We start from the raw sequence: 17,344 nt of genomic DNA on the forward strand, positions 1-17,344 counted from the left end.
GAAGTGGAGCAGCTGGGACTTGAACCGGTGCCCATATGCAGGTGGCGGCTTTACCCGCTATGCCACTGCGCCGGCCCCCAGCAAATTTTTAACTGCTTGCTAATTTATATCTTATTAATAACTATATTCTGAACCTAAAACTTGAATAGTTTTTAGCTCAGCAGTTTTTTTTAATATTTTAATTTTATCTTGTCATATTTAGGTGTTGTAGTTTTGAGTGTCTTGTCTGATACTTGAAGGGTATCAGTACTTTACTCTCTTTACTTTTAGGACAAATCAGTTGCCTTTAAGATTTTTGAGCTGGGGCTAAAGAAATATGGAGATATTCCAGAATATGTCCTGGCCTATATTGACTATCTCTCTCACCTCAATGGTAAGTTGATTCAGGAATTTCCAATGGTTACTTAATATTAAGGCATCTGAAATTATGTTGCTGTGTGTTTTCCTTCTTAAATGTATTATAATTCTGATATTACACCAGAACCAGGCACTTGGGAAGCACTCAAGAAATATCTGTGTTCAATGAAACATGAGTTTGGTACTTATTGAATAGTGGTAGCTGCCTTTTGAGGTTGCAGAATTTTGTCTCTACACAGTCAAGTCCCATCAGTCACAGGGTAAGACCGTAAAGTCAGAGTTAGGAGACACAGAACTATTCATATCTCATCTCTGGTGCCTCCAGGCAAATTCTCCCGTTTCCCAACACTCAAAGTAGTAAAGTGTTTTGAGGCTACTGCGGAAGAGATTTTTTAAAATATTATGATTATTGGCACCTTTATTTTTAGTTCCCTATTCTGTTGAAATAATAGTCATCCCATATTGAATTTCTACTTTGTACTAGGCACTGTACTAGATAATTCATACACACACACACACACACACACACACACACACATACCTACCTCATTTAGTCGTTACCCACAACCTAAGATGCACAATTTCTTAACAGAAAACAATCTGGAGAAAATGTTTATTTAAAAAAGAAATACATAAGTGTATGCCATGTAAATGATTATGAAGTATATATTGATAATTTTAATGATATTTCTGTAACATAGCTTTCTGTATACCCAAATAGCATAAAAGGATAAAACTTAAATATGATTTTGTATTTCAGTTTAGTGACTCTACACAATGGAAAAAGACAATTTCAAAAAGTGAGACAGTGGGGCATTTAATTGGTAAATTTTCTTGTATGAAATCAGTGTTCCTCACCACATTATTTTGCCTTTTTTTATTAGTTATTAGTTTGTCTAATATTTGTTATTTTTCAAGTGAGGATTATTTGATGTCAATATTGCTATCTTCCAAAATCAGTGTCTTAGTTCATTTGTCTGTCCATGTATCTATCCATGCATCAAATATTTATTCATTACCTTCTGATTACTAAAATCTGGGGGTACAAAGGTGAAAGGACCCTGGGGATACAGAAGTGAATGGACGCATCAGAGTGTTCTCATAGGGAATCCGATGTGTAATAGAATCGCATCATCATTTGAAGCTTCATTGTAGTATAGTTTCGAGGTTAAGTACCTAATATTAGATGTCAGTTTTCTCCTCTGCAGAATGGTCGTAATAATGTTTCCAGAGGATTAAATGATTTCTGCATATGTTAGGGTTATATGTAGAATGTGGTAAGAATTCTGTAGGTGTTAACTGTGATGACTGTGCTGATCGTGATCAGATAAACTGACTACTATGATAGAACACTGGACGAAGCACTTCCAAAGCACAGAGAGGGGCTGTGCTGTACATTTGTGGTAGCCCCTACACTGCTAGGTAACTGAGTACCTGAAATGCGGGTAGGCTGAAATGATATATGGTGTAAGTATAGAATACATGCCAGATTTATAGTTAGTACCAAAAATTGAGTGTAAAATATGTTAATTTTTCCTATTATCTATTGAAATGATAATTTGGATATTTAGGTTAAATAAACTACATTAAAATTTACCTGTTTTCACCTGCAATGTGCCTACCAGAAAACTTCAGTCACATGTATAGCTTGCATTATATTTCTGTTGGACAGTACTGTTCTAGAGGATGTCATTGAGAAAGCATGGAGTTGGGTCTTGAAAGATGAATAGTAGCTAGCCAGGTAAAGAAAGAGAAGGCATTATTCCAAAACACAGCATATTATAAAGTTCTACGGAATGGTAAAAAGTGTGACTACAGCAAAGCTTGGGATAAACAAAAAAGATAAAACACAAGATGTACTCAATACTTGTTAAAGTACAGGATGTTACACTGTAGGTGGGGGTCACTGATGCGGTGCTTTGGTCTAATACATGTACTCTTTCTGGGTTTTCTTTTGCATATGGACACATAATAAGTTAGCTACCCTGAGGGAAAGCCAACCACTCTGCTGGATTTTTTGTTAAAGATTTATTTATTTATTTAAAAGCAGAGTTATAGAGAGGCAGAGGCAGAGGCAGTGGGGGGTGGGAGGGAGGTCTTCCATCTACAAGTTCACTCCCCAAATCGGAGCAATGGTCAGAGCTGGGCTGATCCAAAGCCAGGAGCTTCTTCTGGGTCTCCAACAAGGGTGCAGGGACCCAGGGACTTGGGCCATTTTCTACTGCATCCCCAGGCCATAGTAGAGAGCTGGATAGGAAGTGGAGCATCTGGGACTCAAATCAGCACCCATATGGGAATGCTGGCACAGCAGGTTGTGGCTTTACCTGCTAGCCACAACCTTATTGGGGTATAATTTATATACCATAAATACACTCATTTTATTTTTTTTTAAAGATTTTTTTTGTTTGAAAGGCAGAGTTACAGAGAGGCAGAAAGAGAGGTCTTCCATCCACTGTTCACTCCCCAGATGGCTGCAACGGCCGGAGCTGGGCCAATCCGAAGCCAGGAGCCAGGAGCTTCTTCCAGGTCTCCCATGTGGGTGCAGGGGCCCAAGGACTTAGGTCATCTTCTACTGCTTTCCCAGGCCACACAAGAGAGCTGGACCAGAAGTGGAGCAGCTGGGACTCAAAGTGGCGCGCATATGGGATGCTGGCATTGCAGGCGGCAGCTTTACCTGTTACATCACAGCACTGGCCCCACTCATTTTAAGAGTGCAGCTTATTGGGGAATGAACTAGCAATGGAAGATCTCCCACTCTATGTCATACTGTCTTTCAAATAAACAAAATAAATCTTAAAAAAAAGTCATTATTAGGGCCAGCTCTGTGGCGTAGCAGGTAAAGCCACCAACTGTAATGCCAGCATCCCATATGGGTGCCAGTTTGAGTCCTGGCTGCTTCACTTCCAATCTAGCTCTTTGCCATGGCCTGGGAAAGCAGTAGAAGATGGCTCAAGTCCTCAGGTCCCTGTACCCGTGTGGGAGACCTGGAAGAGGCTCCTGGCTCCTGGCTTCAGATCGGCCAGCTCCAGCCATTGTGGCCATCTGGGGAGTAAACCAGTGGATGGAAGACCTCTCTCTCTCTCTCTCTGCTTCTCTGTAACTCTGCCTTTCAAATAAATAAATAAATATTTTTTAAATCAAGTGGTTATTATATTTACTGCTAGATTCTTACATTTTATTTTTTAAAAATTATCTATTTATTTTAAAAGTCAAAGTTACAGAGAGAACAAGAGAGCAACAGAGAGATCTTTCATCCGCTGATTCACTCCCCAGATGGCCACAATGGCTGTGGCTGGGCCAAGCTGAAGCCAGGAGCCAGGAGCTTCATCTGGGTCTCACACATGGGTGGAAGGACCCAGGTACTTGGGGCCATTTTCTGCTGCTTTCCCAGGCCATTAGCAAGGAGCTGAATTAGAAGTGGAGCAGCTGAAAAAAACTGAAATAAACAAAAAGTGTGAATAAAAAGAGGATATAAGTGTAGATCCTGCAGTGATTAATATTAATTAAAGAATATTTAAAAAAAATAAAAAAGGAAGAAAGAAAAGAAATGGAACAGCTGGGACACAACCAGTGCCCATATTGGGATGCTGGTGTTGTAGGCGGTGGCTTTACCTACAGTGCCACAGCACGGTCCTGAATTCTTAGATTTTAAGACGCCTTAGAGCTTAGCAAGATGTGTCATTTCCCACTTTCAGCTACAGAGGATCTCCTAAGATTCTTTTTTTTTTTTTTTTTTTTTTTTTTGACAGGCAGAGTAGACAGAGAGAGAGAGAGAAAGGTCTTCCTTTTGCCGTTGGTTCACCCTCCAATGGCCACCGCGGCCGGTGCGCTGTGGCCAGTGCACCGCGCTGATCCGATGGCAGGAGCCAGGTACTTATCCTGGTCTCCCATGGGGTGCAGGGCACAAGCACTTGGGCCATCCTCCACTGCACTCCCTGGCCACAGCAGAGAGCTGGCCTGGAAGAGGGGCACCCGGGACAGAATCCGGCACCCCGACCAGGACTAGAACCCGGAATGCCGGCGCCGCAAGGCGGAGGATTGGCCTAGTGAGCCACGGCGCCGGCCTAAGATTCTTTTTTTTTTTTTTATTTATTTTTTTTTTTTTATTTTTGACAGGCAGAGTGGACAGTGAGAGAGAGACAGAGAGAGAAAGGTCTTCCTTTTGCCGTTGGTTCACCCTCCAATGGCCGCCGCTGCAGCCGGCGCACCGCGCTGATCCGTTGGCAGGAGCCAGGATCCAGGTGCTTTTCCTGGTCTCCCATGGGGTGCAGGGCCCAAGCACCTGGGCCATCCTCCACTGCACTCCCTGGCCACAGCAGAGAGCTGGCCTGGAAGAGGGGCAACCGGGACAGAATCCGGCGCCCCGACCGGGACTAGAACCCGGTGTGCCGGCGCCGCAAGGTGGAGGATTAGCCTATTGAGCCACGGCGCCGGCCAAAGATTCTTAAAATTTAATATATTTATAGCAATCATTCTTACTTCATTTACCACTTGCATATTTATCTACTAACCTAGCTTTTATATCTTTCCAAGAAGGTAAAAATAACTAAATACAGAGTAGTTCTGGTATCTCGAAGTAAAAAACTCAATTATGTCTAAAATTGAACTGGACAGCCTTCATAGTCCATGTATTTTTAAAATATCAGTAGCCTGACCATTATAATGTCAGCAGATAAGGAATTTTCATTTTTTAAAAAAGGCAAATAAGATATTTGGTTCAAACATCCAGTGGGATGTTTCCATTATAACTGCAGCATAACACAGAGGAGAGTGAAGTAGATGGAATAAGATGTGGCTTCCACATACAGCTCTGTTCATCACTAGCCAGCTAAGAGTCACTCACTGTCGCTGACCCATGTGTTTGGGCCCCTGCCACCCGTGCGGGAGACCTTGGTGAGGCTCAGCCATCTGAGGACAGAACCAGCATTTAGAAGATTTTCTCTGTCTCCTCTTCTCTCTCTTTCCCTGTAACTCTCTGAAACAAATTTTTTAAAAGTCAATCTTTTTGAACCTCAAATTTTCTCATCTATAAAAATCAGATAATAGTTGTCTCTCTGTATAAGCTTTTTTTTTTTTTTTTTTTTTTTTGACAGGCAGAGTGGACAGTGAGAGAGAGAGACAGAGAGAAAGGTCTTCCTTTTGCCGTTGGTTCACCCTCCAATGGCCGCCGCGGCCAGCACGCTGCGGCCGGCGCACCGCGCTGATCCGATGGCAGGAGCCAGGAGCCAGGTGCTTTTCCTGGTCTCCCATGGGGTGCAGGGCCCAAGCACCTGGGCCATCCTCCACTGCACTCCCTGGCCACAGCAGAGGGCTGGCCTGGAAGAGGGGCAACCGGGACAGAATCCGGCGCCCCGACCGGGACTAGAACCCGGTGTGCCGGCGCCGCTAGGCGGAGGATTAGCCTAGTGAGCCGCGGCGCCGGCCCAACTCTCTGTATAAGCTTTTGTGAGGATTAAGATAATGCTTGTGAAAACAGGAGGGTACTTCAAAAAGTTTATGGAAATGGAATTAGAAAAGTTCATTTTCAAAGTACTACAGAAAAAGTGTTTATTTTGGGGCTGGCATTTGATCGTGCAGCTAAAATGCCACTTGGGACAACCGCTCCCCATGTCCGAGTTCCTGGGTTTGAGTCCGATTCCACTTGTGATTCCAGTTTCCTGCTGACATAGACCCTGGGGAGCAACAAGCAGATGATGGCCCAGGTAGTTGGGTCCCTGCCATCTACACAGGAGCTCAAGATTGAGATCCAGGCTCCTGGTTTCAGCCTGGTCCAGCCCCAGCTGTTGCAGACATGTGGAGAGTGAACCAGTCGATGGAAGACTGACCTTTTTCTCTCTGCCTTTCAAATAAGTTAAAAAATTATTTTGTTGCTAAAATTTTTGAAATTCACAGTTTTTCATAATACATATTCTTGATGAACTTTTTGAAGACCCCCCTCATGCATGGGTTTCTAAAATTTTTTGCAGCAAAATAGACTTTAAATTCCATTTTCCCACAAACTTTTGAAGTATTCTTGCACATTGTTGAATTGTAAAACAAATTTTGATATATAAAATCTTTTAAAATATTCTAGAGGACAATAACACCCGAGTTCTGTTTGAACGAGTTTTAACATCTGGAAGCCTTCCTCCAGAGAAGTCTGGGTAAGTCATTGTCCAAACTTGGTTATTAGGTTCTAGTGGAAGTTTTAACCATGATGTGACCCATGGGATGAATGTTTGCTTGAATATGAATATCAGGAAAATTCTCTCTTCTCTCAAGCTTTTGCAGTATTTCCATACCTGTTTATTTATTTATTTATTGGCATAGTGACTAGAATGTTTTGAGAGATCTCTACCAATTTATTACTGGATATTTTCGTGTCTTTCTAGTTGAATATATCACAGAAATTGGTATGATCATTTAGTTCTGAAATCTTCCCCTCCTTTAGTCAAAAGCAGACTTTTGACATAATCAAAGTTTGCTTTAGGCAGTAGGCTAAGTGCAGCTTAGCCGATAAGATGCCCGATCCCCACACTGGAGTCCCTGGGTTAGATTCCTGGCGCTCGTACCTGACTGCAGCTGCCTACCAATGTAGACTCTGGGCTGCAGTCACAGGTGTGGGACGTGGATGGAATTCCTGGCTCCTGGCTTTCGCCAGGTAGAGCCCCAACTGTAGGAGGCATTTGGGATGAACCAGTGGTGGAAGCTCTTGTCTAACCTCTCAAAAAAGAAGAAATAATGCAAACACAGCCAAATGTTGTTAGTAAATCTGAATAATGGTATAGGTATTCATTATCTACCATCTACTTCCCTATAGTTTAGGAGTCTTTGTAATAAAAAAGGCTTTTTATAATTTAGAAAAAGGGGAAGAGAACTTAAGGCTTCTTTGCAAATGGACTTCTTGCCCTAAATCCAGAATAATTAAGTATTGATTATATTTATTTTCTTGTAGAGAAATCTGGGCCCGGTTTCTAGCTTTTGAAAGTAATATTGGTGACCTAGCCAGTATACTCAAAGTGGAGAAAAGAAGATTTACAGCCTTCAAAGAAGAGTATGAGGGCAAAGAAACGGCTTTGCTGGTAGACAGATACAAGTTCATGGATTTATATCCTTGCTCTGCCAGTGAGCTGAAAGCGCTGGGTTACAAGGTACGTCCACAGCATCAGGATCGTGGAGTGTGCTCACTTTTCCAGGGCTATAGGAGAATTCACGGGAACCTTTGTTCTTAAATTCTGAAATGTAAATTAATCTAGCTTTAACAAGATTTGTAGAAAACAAGTTCAGTTATTTCCCTTGGCTTTATGAGTATCAAATATCGCTGAAGAAAGTAAGAATTAAAGTTAGATTTAACAAACACTTTGATTCCTTCCCTGATAAGGTTAGTGTGGAAGAAAGAAAAAAGAATATTATGATTTTAGGGCTTTGATTTTTTTGTTGATGTTGTTCCAATTGCTCTTACCAAAACGATGAACATGTTTTGACAGATGTTAAGCCAAATGTAGTTCCTGTTGTGTATTTTGTAACATACAATGAAGACACATTACAGCTTATTAAATCCATAGTTCCTGAGGGGTTGTATCCTTACAGTAGTGCTCCTTCTGGGAATTTGTCTTCTAGTATTGGAACTCTCCTACACACACTAATGAATCCCCAGAAGACAAATCTAGTACTTGAACCTGTTTGGCTAAGGAGAACAAATGTTTACGCAGCCCCAGGAACACTCTTGCTGGGTAAACCATTTTTCTGTCATCTCTGGATCTTTCTGTGCTATGAGAATGAAGACCAAGGTGGAAATTCAGAGGGAAGTTGTATATCCAAGTCCTTGTTGCTTTTCGAGTGTTCCTGACCTTCATTCTCCTTGTCCTTGCTGCCCTCTTTTGGCCTGGCTCTGGTTCTGAACCTTGAGAAGAACTAACCAGCATGGAGCTTCATTTCTGTTAATGGAAGCTCCAGTCCTGTGCCAGTTCCAAATTCCTATTTTTTTTTCAATCCTTAATGCACAACTCACTCTAGGCCTAATGTCTTTATTGAATTACTACTATATTTTATCGAATTTTTTACTATTTTGTATTGAATCTCTACTATAAAAGAACAGTGCTGTACAAAAAGTAAACAAGAGAAGAATCAAAACTTGTAAAACAGGATTACTGCAGTTTCTTTGGAATATATTAAAAATGTAGATTTATTTTAAAAAAGATGGTTTTTATAATTTCTTTTTCTAATATAAGTGAGAAAATTCTCAGATTCCTATTTTGAACCAAGGGATTATAGCTCAGGAATGATCCGGTTTTGCTCGTAGTTTCTCAATGAAAAGTCAGATATTTTAAAATTACTTTGTGGACTTATTACAAAAGGTTATTCAGCTTTTCCAAGATGAAAATGGAAATTAAAGAAAAAAATAATTTTCTAGTTCCAAGTAGATTGAGTTATTGAAAATGAATTTTCCACTTTACTGCTACTTTTACACTTTTATTGGGGAAGAATGAACGTGCTGCTTCTACATGTGGTGAATGGTGTGGTACACACAAGAGAGAAAAGCACTTCCCAGTGTGTCGGCTAATCTCAGTTTGCCCATGTAAGAGCAGATGTCATCAGTTAAGCACGATTTGGTGAAATGAAATGCTCTTGTACCCTTGTTAGTGGAAGGGGTTCCTTTCTGTTTCGAGAGGCTGTTGATCCGCGGTCGCCTGTAACAGAGGAGCTCCTCTTAAACAGGGCTTCTGTTAACAGGTGACGCTCCTGCTCCTCTCATGTGCTTCGTAGACTCTGCAGCCTTCGCATGGGTTTGAGGTCTCCCCAGCCTCTCTTTCGTATTAACTGTGTGAACTTCTTTGACCCCAGTCCCTTTTATAACAGGGAGGGGTTACTATGTCTCATCAAAGAGGAAGTATAGCAAGTGGCTAAAGCTGCCTGACAAATAGCAGTTGCTCAGTCAGTCTTTCTTCTCCCCTGTTAACAACATTGGGAATGATTTTTCATTTCATTAGCAAAATCTAGTAACCAGTGTTAAATAATAATAAACTTTATTTTATTCTTCATGAAGCAGGACCTCACTTGAGCTAGCTTCTGTACTTAATGTATAGAAAGTTATAGTGGAAGGGGCAGATCAAAAATATTGGATTTTCCTCCAAATGACCCTTCCTCTTCTTGGCGCCAGGTTTACAGCTTTATCCACAGTTGTTTTCTACAACTGCCCTACTGGCCCGCGTCCAGGGGTTCTTACCAAGGGGTGGGCGAGGCTATAAAGCACCAAGCCTTCAGAGCCAGATTGTTTTCTTGTTATTAAGTTTCTTGTTTAACCCTCCTGCATTTTCTTTCATTTTTAACTCAGTTATTCACACCGAGTCCTCAAGACTGTAGAAGTGCACAATTACATTCTGTAAGTCCTTTTCAGGTTTAGGATTCTCTGTTCTGCATTTTCAGGATGTTTCCCGTGCTAAGCTAGCAGCTATAATTCCAGACCCAGTTGTAGCTCCTTCTATAGTGCCTGTCCTGAAAGATGAAGTGGATAGAAAACCAGAATACCCTAAGCCAGACACTCAGCAGATGATTCCATTTCAGCCACGGCATTTAGCACGTAAGCCATGATTTAGATCCAATACCAAGACCTCTGTTTGTTGACTTAAATCCAAGGTGTGTGGGGGGGAAGTAACAAGGCCTTTCCATGGTCGGTTAACCGCTAGACTTAGGGTCTCTGTAACAAATGACTTGGCAGTAATCTTTGAACCAGCTGAACCAAGAATATGCTTTAAAAAACAAACAAACAAAAAAAAATGCTCAGTGATCCAGATTCCAGCAACCCATTTGGCAGTGATACTGAGTTTTCAGAAATGCTGCTACCTGCAGAATACCTGACCAGCTGGAAACTTACTCAGCGGTGTCACTTGGGCATACTTATACTCAATGGTTAGTAGCCCTTCCAGATACTTTTTGAACAGGGCCCTTATGATTAAACATGTTGAGTAATGGGTTTAAAAAAAAAATTGAGACATAGCTCCCACCTGCTTGTTCATTCCCTAAATGCCTATAACAGTTGGGGCTAGACCTGGGCCAGGCTGAAGCAGGGAGCCAGGAACTCAATCCAGGCCTCCCACATAGGTGGCAGGGACGACTTGAGCATCACCTGCTGCCTCCCAGGGTGCACATGTGCAGAAGCTGGAATCAGTAGAGCCAGGATTAGAACCCTGGCACTCCAATAGGGACTATGGGTGTCCCAACCAGTGGCTTAATCACTATGCCAAATGCCTGCCCCTGAATAACTGGCTTTAACAGGACTGTTCAGCCAATGACTTGGGTGGCTCAGAAAGAAAGTTGTCTACTTTGCTGCCTCCCAGTAGATTGAGGCTGCTTTTCCTGTTTTACCTACTTGAATGTGGTCAAGCAGGTACAAGCACTAAAAGCATTTTAAAATGTCCAGAACAAAGAAAGAGACATAGAAAACTTTACCTACAAATGACTTTAGTTTCTCTGTTAGACACTTTCATCGCACTGATTCACTTTTCTTTCTCTCACAGCTCCAGGCTTGCACCCTGTCCCTGGTGGAGTGTTCCCTGTCCCCCCTGCAGCCGTCGTTTTAATGAAACTTCTCCCTCCTCCTATCTGTTTCCAGGTTTGTTCCTATTTTCGCAGTAGGTACACTCCATGGGTTACAGTAACTGTGTGCTTTTTTGTGTGTAATGGGAAATATATAAAGTGCTGCCATTTTAACCTGTCATATTACTAAGGATTAAAATTAAAATTTGTGTCAATATAGGGTCCTTTTGTACAAGTGGATGAACTGATGGAAATTTTCCGAAGATGCAAGATACCAAACAGTGAGTGACGAAAGGTCCATTTCAAAGTATGATTCACTTGTGGTCTCCTGTCCAGAACAGGTAGCGTGCACTGCTGTGGAAGCTTCCACAGCAACTAGGCAACGGGCAGCCGTACAGACGCAGGAGTGATTGGAGTCCTATTCTATGTAAAATGTCATCCATTGCTGTTCATGTGAATGCACGCCACCAGACTTAGCTTATGAAAGGGACTTTATTTACTTGAAAGGCAGAAGGACAGAGAGGGAGACACACAGAGATCTTCTGTTGGTTCACTCCCCAAATGGCTGCAACAGCCAAGTCTGAACCAAACTGAAGCCAGGAACCAGGAAGCCTATGCTGGTCTTCCAGGTACTTGGGCCATCTTGTGCTGCTTCCTAGGTGCATTGGCAAGGAGCTGAATTGGAAGTGGAATGGCTGGGACTGGAATAGGCACTGATGGGATGCCAGCTCCTCACAGTGGCATAACCTACTGTGCCCCAATGCCAGCCTCTGTTTTTAACAGCAACTTTTGTCTTTTCCCTTTAATTATGTATCACATGGTACTGTCCCATGCTTTGCCAACAGTAGGCTATGAAATGAACTACAAAGTCTCTAAAGTAGAACATACTGGGCCAGCGTTGTGGCACAGAGGGTTAAGCCACTGCCTTCAATGCTGACATAACATATGCGCACCAGTTCCGGTCCCAGCTGCTGTATTTCTCATCCAGCTTCCTGCTAATGTGCCTGGGAAAGCAGAATATGGCCCAGCTTGGGCCCTTGCACCCACATCAAGAGACCAGGATGAACCCCCTGGCTTCAGGCCTGGCCCAGCCCCAACTCTTGCAGCCATTTGCAAAGTGAACCTTTCAAATAAATCATATTTAAAAACAAGATAAAGAGGAACATACATAGTCTTTCATGGTAGCTTAATTTTAAATCTTGTCCAACAGCCCTTTTTGTTTTGTTGCAACAGCTGTCGAGGAGGCTGTGAGGATCATTACTGGAGGGGCCCCAGAGCTGGCTGTAGAAGGCAACGGCCCAGTGGAAAGTAACGCAGTGCTCACCAAGGCCATCAAGAGGCCCAACGAGGACTCGGATGACGATGAAGAAAAGGGAGCTGTCGTCCCCCCCGTTCACGACATTTACAGAGCGCGGCAGCAGAAGCGGATCCGATGAGGCAGGCTCCAAACCTGCCGCTGGGAGAACTCACCCAGGATTTCCTCTCTGCCTCTTAAGTCATATGTTTAAAAGAGACAACACTTTGTTCCAAGGTTCTTAGAAACAAAGTATTGTCATTGGTGCCTCTATCGTATGGTTCTTGAGAAACCAACCAACCAACCTGTGTGAAGTTTAGAATATGGAACAGACCTATGCTCTAAACAAATAAGGTTTCAAAAATGTGAGAACAGTACAAAATGGCAGAACCACATTTTGTTCCCTCTTCAAGGGTGTCTTGTATGTGCCGTTTGAAGATCTGTGAGTTTTCAACAGTTTTATTTTAAAAACTGGATGGCTTATGATTGTAAAGCATTTTATCACATTTTCTGAGAAACTGTTGTTCTTGGTTTGCTTCTGTAGAGTCCTGCCTTATTGTTTTGTTTTTATTTATGGCAGAATGTATGGAGTCTGTTTTGTAGTTGAAAATTTTAAAACAGTCCTTTAAAAAAATAAAAGGGTCTCAACAACACCATGCCGCCTCCCGCTTCTTCATTCAGATTTGCAATAGGTACTAACGACATTATTCAGCCACTGTCATTTAAAAATAAATGGCAGAAATCCAAGGAAAAGTCATTCTGTAATAATTATAGTCATGTGTCACTAAGTGATAGAACACATTCTGAAAAATATGCTGTTAGGTGATTTTGTCCACTGTGCAAGCAACACAGAATGTACTTAGACAAACCGTGATGGGATGGCCTACGACACACCTAAGTTACGTGGCTTGTAGTTTGTTGTTGAAACGTTGTATGGCACATCACTGTACGTACACTTAATCACACTTCCAGCCCACTCCCTGCTAATGTGCACAGGAAAGCAGCGGCACACGGCCCAAGTGCTTGGGCCCCTGCGCCCACCTGGGAGACCCAGATGGAGTCCCAGGATCCTGGATTCAGCCTGGCTCAGCCCTGGCCATTGCGGCCATTTCGGGAGTGAATCAGCAGATGGAAGATCTCGCTCTGTGACTCTGCTTTCAAATAAAAATAAAATTTTTTTAATCACATCTTGTTTCCTGATCTTTTATGGTACTGGCTGAGTGCATTTCTCACAGGCAAGTTAAATATTTTACAAACCCCCAATATGAATGTATTTCCCCCCAATTAAATGTGAGGCAGATCATTCATCTCCGAAAAGCAACACAAGTGTGGGGATCCTTTAACCACCTACCATATTCTCAAATATATTATTAATAGTGCTCAGTGCTCAAGAACATTTTTTTAGGCGCTATAAGCCACCACCTGCAGTGCCGGCATCCCATATGGTTGCCATTTGGAGTCCTGGGTGAGAATTCCTGTCCTGGCTGCTCTACTTCCAATCCAGCTCCCTAGTAATGTGCCTGAGAAAGCAGCAGAGGATGGCCCAAGTGCTGGGGCCCCTGCACCCACCTGGGAGACCCAGAAGAAGCTCCTGGCTCCTGATCAGCCCAGCTCTGGCCACTGGAACCATTTGGAGAGTGAACTAGCAGATGGAAAATCCCTCCATCTCTCTCTCTCTGTAGCTCTGCCTTTCAGATAAATAAATCTTTAAAAAGGTAAAGTGATAGCCAACTGAATTCTAGTTAGCATAAACAAAAATTCATCATGCAATTTTAGGCCAGAGAATTAGGCTTTGCTGTATGACAGCCACATTACCTCCTTTAAACTGATTCTTTAGAAAAATTACTAGACAGAGGGGCCAGCCCCATGACTCACTTGGTTAATCCTCCGCCTGCAGCGCCGGCATCCCATATGGGCGCCGGGTTCTAGTACCGGTTGCTTGCTCCTCCTCCAGTCCAGCTCTCTGCTCTGGCCCGGCAGGGCAGTGGAGGATGGCCCAAGTGCTTGGGCCCTGCACCCGCATGGGAGACCAGGAGGAAGCACCTGGCTCCTGGCTTTGGATTGGCGCGTGCCGGCTGTAGCGGCCATTTGGAGAGTGAACTAATGGAAGGAAGATCTTTGTCTCTCTGTCTATAACTCTACCTGTCAAATTTAAAAATCTAGAAAAAAGAAAAAAGAAAAATTAATACAGAAAACTGGGTAAGCCTAAATAACTGAATCAGAATGAAAGCTAAATACCAGGAAGGGAACAAATAAAACATGGTTATAAATAAACTATCTTATCTATTGGGAACATAATTTAGAATCTGAATTTAGATGGGATTAAATAATCTTAAAAAGCTTCAAATTTTCCATAAAACTCTCACAGAGGCTGGTGTTATGGCACAGTGGATTAAGCTGCTATGATGCCAGCATCCCATGAGGGCCAGTGCCAGTCCCAGCTGCTCTGCTTCCAATCCAGCTTCCTGCTTGTGTGCCGGGGCTTGGGCTCTGAACACCCATGTGGGAGACCTAGAACTCCTGGCTTTGGCCTGGTCCAGCCCTTGCTGTTTTGGCCACTTCAGCAGTAAACCAACAAACGGAAGATCTCTAATTCTGCCTTTCAAATAAATAACTCTTAAAAACAAAAGAACCTCTTGTAATACAAAAAGATTATCTTGAATCATTTTCTCATTTACGCATATCAAGGTTCTACAAGTTGTCATAAGCATGTTTAGTCTCCCGCATTTTCTCTTAAAGCTGAAATTGCCTTAAAACACAGTTGCCTCTCAGATTTTCTGATCCTCTATAGTATCACTTTAAGTTGTGTGGGTTTTTAAAATATATTAAACAAAACCATCTTAGAAAATTATGTACTTATTTTTCATTTATTTGTGAAACAGATAGACTGACAGGTCTCCCATCCACTAGTTTGTTCCCCAAATGCTCCCAACAGCGGAGGCCAGACCAGGATGAAGCCAGGAGCCCAAGAAATTCAATCTGATTTCTTTTTTTCTTTTTTTTTTTTTTTTTTTTTTTGACAGGTAGAGTTAGAGACAGAGACAAAGGTCTTCCTTCTGTTGGTTCACCCCCCAAATGGCCACTATGGCCGGCACCTGCGCCGATCCGGAACCAGGAGCCAGGTGCTTCCTTCTGGCCTCCATGTGGGTGCAGGGCCCAAGGACTTGAGCCATCCTCCCGGGCCACAGCAGAGAGCTGGACTGGAAGAGGAGCAACCGGGACAGAATCCGGCGCCCCGACCGGGACTAGAACCCGGGGTGCTGGCACCGCAGGCAGAGGATCAGCCTAGTGAGCCGCGGCGCCGGCCATCAATCTGATTTCAACATGGTTGTAGGGACCCATTACTTGAGCCATCACTAACTACTGCCTTATAGGGTACACATGGGGAGCAGAGTTGGAACTTGAATCCAGGCACTGATAGGAGATGTGGGTAGCCCAAAGGAGCATCTTAACCACTGGGCCAAATGGCTGTCCCAACAAAACAATCTTTTTTTTTTTTTTGACAGGCAGAGTGGACAGTGAGAGAGAGAGACAGAGAGAAAGGTCTTCCTTTTGCCGTTGGTTCACCCTCCAATGGCCGCCGCGGCCGGCGCGCTGCGGTCGGCGCACTGCGCTGATCCGATGGCAGGAGCCAGGAGCCAGGTGCTTTTCCTGGTCTCCCATGGGGTGCAGGGCCCAAGCACCTGGGCCATCCTCCACTGCACTCCCTGGCCACAGCAGAGGGCTGGCCTGGAAGAGGGGCAACCGGGACAGAATCCGGTGCCCCGACCGGGACTAGAACCCGGTGTGCCGGTGCCGCTAGGCGGAGGATTAGCCTAGTGAGCCGCGGCGCCGGCCCCAACAGAACAATCTTAAAGGCACAAGTAGGAGCATGTGGCATAGATTTTAAAATAGAGAGGTACAGGGGCTGCCACTGTGGTGCAGCGGTTAAAGCCCCAGCTTGCAGCACCAGCTTCCCACATGGGCACCTGTTCTAGTCTTGGATGCTCCACTTCTGCTCCAGCTCTCTGCTATGGTCTGGAAAAGCAGCAGAAGATGGCCCAAGTCCTTGGGCCCTGCACCTGCATGGGAGACCTGGAGGAAGATCCTGGCTCCAGATCAGCTCAGCTCTGGCCACTGCAGTCATTAGAGGCGTGAACCAGTGGATAGAAGACTTCTCTCTGGCTCTAGCTCTCTAACTCTTTCAAATAAATAAAATAATTATTAAAAAAATAAAACATAGAGCCGGCGCCGTGGCTCAATAGGCTAATCCTCCACCTTGCGGCGCCGGCACACCGGGTTCTAGTCCCGGTTGGGGCGCCGGATTCTGTCCCGGTTGCCCCTCTTCCAGGCCAGCTCTCTGCTATGGCCAGGGAGTGCAGTGGAGGATGGCCCAGGTGCTTGGGCCCTGCACCCCATGGGAGACCAGGAAAAGCACCTGGCTCCTGGCTCCTGCCAGGATCAGCGCGGTGCGCCGGCTGCAGCGGCGGCCATTGGAGGGTGAACCAGCGGCAAAGGAAGACCTTTCTCTCTCTCTGTCTCTCTCTCTCACTGTCCACTCTGCCTGTCAAAAAAAATAAAAAAAAAATAAAAAAAAAAAAAAAAAAAAAAAAAAAAAAAAATAAAACATAGAGGTACAGACTCCCCTGAAGTGCCATCTTTGGTGGTTAGTGCTTTGAAGATGATATAGTTCCAAACACCTGTAAGTGATCTGTAGTAGTGTTCCTCTAGGTAATAAGAGCTACAGGAACATGCATGGAAAATGACTTTTTTTAGAATGTAATCAAGAGAAAACTGTGTACACATACGTACACATATATAATGTTAGACATCTGAATTTTGGAATCTAATGTGCAGACTCATGGTATAATCAGTCCTATATTCCAAAGGACTCTCATATATATTTATACATGGGCTAGACCAAAAGAAATTGACAAATGATACTCTCACCTTTTCTAAGAGCCACGATAACATCTCCAAGATTCTAGAACCAAATTTCAAGGACATCTGTAAATTTTTCCTAAACAAAAATTAGTCAAACACTGGCCTTTATCACTAAATTTAAAACAAGGTTCTATCCATATTGCCACACTTAACAAAGTAAAGACTATATAAGCCACTAGTAATGTAAAACTGAACAACCAAATTGTACCACCGAAAAATAATGAAAAAAATACACCACTTTTATTAGAATATTGA

General features: G+C 43.4%; 1 protein-coding gene across 2 annotated transcripts in view; it reads left to right on the forward strand.

The window, feature by feature from the left end:
* Positions 1 to 12,819, forward strand: part of CSTF3 (cleavage stimulation factor subunit 3) — an 89,905-nt gene extending 77,086 nt beyond the window's left edge. The window contains exons 15-21 of one of the 2 annotated variants that reach the window (XR_016230384.1): positions 271 to 373; positions 6,431 to 6,500; positions 7,292 to 7,487; positions 9,671 to 9,718; positions 10,854 to 10,948; positions 11,093 to 11,153; positions 12,106 to 12,819. Coding sequence is in view for 1 of the 2 variants with exons in the window: in XM_089327694.1 (XP_089183820.1) it covers positions 271 to 373; positions 6,431 to 6,500; positions 7,292 to 7,487; positions 9,763 to 9,916; positions 10,854 to 10,948; positions 11,093 to 11,153; positions 12,106 to 12,308 (882 nt within the window). In the remaining variant the exon portion in view is untranslated. Of the gene's footprint in view, positions 1 to 270; positions 374 to 6,430; positions 6,501 to 7,291; positions 7,488 to 9,670; positions 9,719 to 9,762; positions 9,917 to 10,853; positions 10,949 to 11,092; positions 11,154 to 12,105 lie in introns of both variants that reach the window. The other variant, XM_089327694.1, reaches the window with a different exon arrangement.
* The last annotated feature ends 4,525 nt before the right edge of the window (positions 12,820 to 17,344 follow it).

The sequence above is a fragment of the Oryctolagus cuniculus genome, chromosome 1, assembly GCF_051225735.1.
Source record: "Oryctolagus cuniculus isolate XC-2025 breed Fujian yellow rabbit chromosome 1, ASM5122573v1, whole genome shotgun sequence".
Lineage (NCBI taxonomy): Eukaryota > Metazoa > Chordata > Mammalia > Lagomorpha > Leporidae > Oryctolagus > Oryctolagus cuniculus.